This window comes from Mesoplodon bidens, assembly GCF_964165515.1.
Source record: "Mesoplodon bidens genome assembly, chromosome: 6".
Taxonomy (NCBI): Eukaryota; Metazoa; Chordata; class Mammalia; order Artiodactyla; family Ziphiidae; genus Mesoplodon; species Mesoplodon bidens.
In genome coordinates, this window is record NC_138162.1 from 3641557 (window position 1) to 3643509 (window position 1953).

The 1953-nt window shown below is 53.3% G+C and overlaps 1 protein-coding gene across 1 annotated transcript; it reads right to left on the reverse strand.

The window, feature by feature from the left end:
* Nucleotides 1–529: 529 nt before the first annotated feature.
* On the reverse strand, nucleotides 530–803 carry LOC308618829 (dynein light chain 1, cytoplasmic-like). The gene has a single exon (XM_081237101.1). The coding sequence runs from the start codon at nucleotides 789–791 to the stop codon at nucleotides 543–545; it is 249 nt and encodes an 82-aa protein (XP_081093227.1). The 5' UTR covers nucleotides 792–803; the 3' UTR covers nucleotides 530–542.
* Nucleotides 804–1953: the final 1150 nt, after the last annotated feature.

Sequence of the window (1953 nt, forward strand, 5' to 3'; positions counted from 1 at the left end):
TTTCCCCCTGAAACCATCAGAGGCAGCTACTGCCAATCAACTATGACACGTTAAAGAAATGCTATTGGAATTTCCAGGCCTGAGAGTGTTCTCCTGGTCCAGTTGTTTGCTCAGCCATTCCTGGCAATGCCACAGAGAGGACAAGACGTAAAAAGAGCTAATGGACCGGGCTGAGCAGCTCGGCTCAGGCCACGGGGCAGCCAGGGCCTGTGCGAGGCTCAGGGTCCCCAGACCGGCCTGCTGGGGCCTCCACACAACGGTGGAGTGGGTGCCAGACTTCGGCATCCACCCTGTCCCTCCCTTCCTGGGCCCGACTTTTTTTGTTTGTTTGTTTTGTTTTTGTTTTCGTTTTTTGTTTTGTTTTGCTAATTGCTTAATAACCACAACAAACTAGTACAGAGAATGTCCTGTACAAAACAACACAATAAAGATCCAGTGTTCCCTTAGGCAAGGCTAAAGATTTCAGTCTCTGGTATTTGGAATCTAGGCTGCAGTCCTTATTTTTTGGATGGATCACTGGGCGTGTGGCACAGTCCATGCTTTTAACCAGATTTGAACAGGAGAATGGCCGCTTGGCTCAGGTAGAAGTAGATGAAGTGTTTGGTTTCATGTGTCACAAAACTACCAAAGTTCCTCCCCACGGTGCAGCGCCAGGTAGGGCTGTACTTCTTGTCAAACCCCTTCCTGATACGGGCAGCAACGTCCTTCTCTATAGTATATTTCTCTAGTTCCTGAGTAGCACTCTCCACCGAGTCCTGTTGCATCTCCTCTGACATATTGGCATTTTTCATCACGGCGTTTCGGTCACACGTGGTTACCATGGATCAGGGGCTGGCTGACTGCTCTCCTGGGGGAGGGGCTGGTGAGGCTCAGACCCCTTGACAGGAGCGGTCCCCACCGAAGCCGCGGCGCATCTACAGAGCCCCATGCCAGCCACAGCCGCCTAGTCATGGGCCTGACTGTTAATAGCCCTGACTGCATGCCAGGCCGAGAGTGGGGTACGAGCCCACAGAAAAGACAGAGACGAGCGCCCTGCCCTCTGGAAGCAGGCAGGATGGGAGGCCACGCAGAAGCAACTCTTGGAGGGGCTAAAATAACCAAGTTGGGGCCGTGTGCTCACAGCAGGAGGGAGTCCATCTCCCCAGCAGGGCCCCCGGGGACCCTAAGCCTCCCAGCATGGATGAGAGAGCCTCCGGCAGGCTTCTCCTATGATGGGAACCCGTCTCACTTGTTCCCAAATGTAGTGGATTGAATGGGGGTTCTCAAAAGGTATGTCCGTGTCCTTACCCCCAGAACCTGTGAATGTGACCTTGGTTGGGGAAAAGGTCTTTGCACATGTAGTTAAGTTAACAATCTTGAGATGAGAAGATCATCCTAGATTAACCAGGTAGGTCTTAAATCCGATGGCAAGTGACCTTATAAGAGACACAGAGACAGAGGAGAAGCCACATGAAGTTGGAACAGAGACTGGAGGGGTGCGACCACAAGCCAGGGACACCTGGGCCACCACGAGCTGGAAGAGGCAGGAAGGACCCTCCCCCAAAGCCTCTGGAGGGGGCGCAGCCCCGCCGACACCTTGATTTTGGATTTCTGTCCTCTAGAACTGGGAGACGATAAACTCCTGTTGCTTTCAGCCCCCCAGTTTGGGGCAGCCCCAGGACACTCACAGACCAAGCACGGAAAGCATTGAGCCCAGCAGCAAAGCGTGTGGTTCAGGTGGGAGTCCTGGCTACTAGCTGTGTCCTTGGGCAGGTTACTTAACCTCTCTGAGTCTCAGTCTCTATAGCTTAAAATGGGAATAGCGCTAGAACCTTCCAGAAGGTTGGGAGTGATTACATGAAAGGACGTCTGGCACATGAAGAGCCACGTGAAGGGGTCACCGTTCCTAGGCCCCCTCCCTGAGGTCCCATCCTTGCCCTATCATGTCACCTCTACCTAACTTCACCAAGGCCC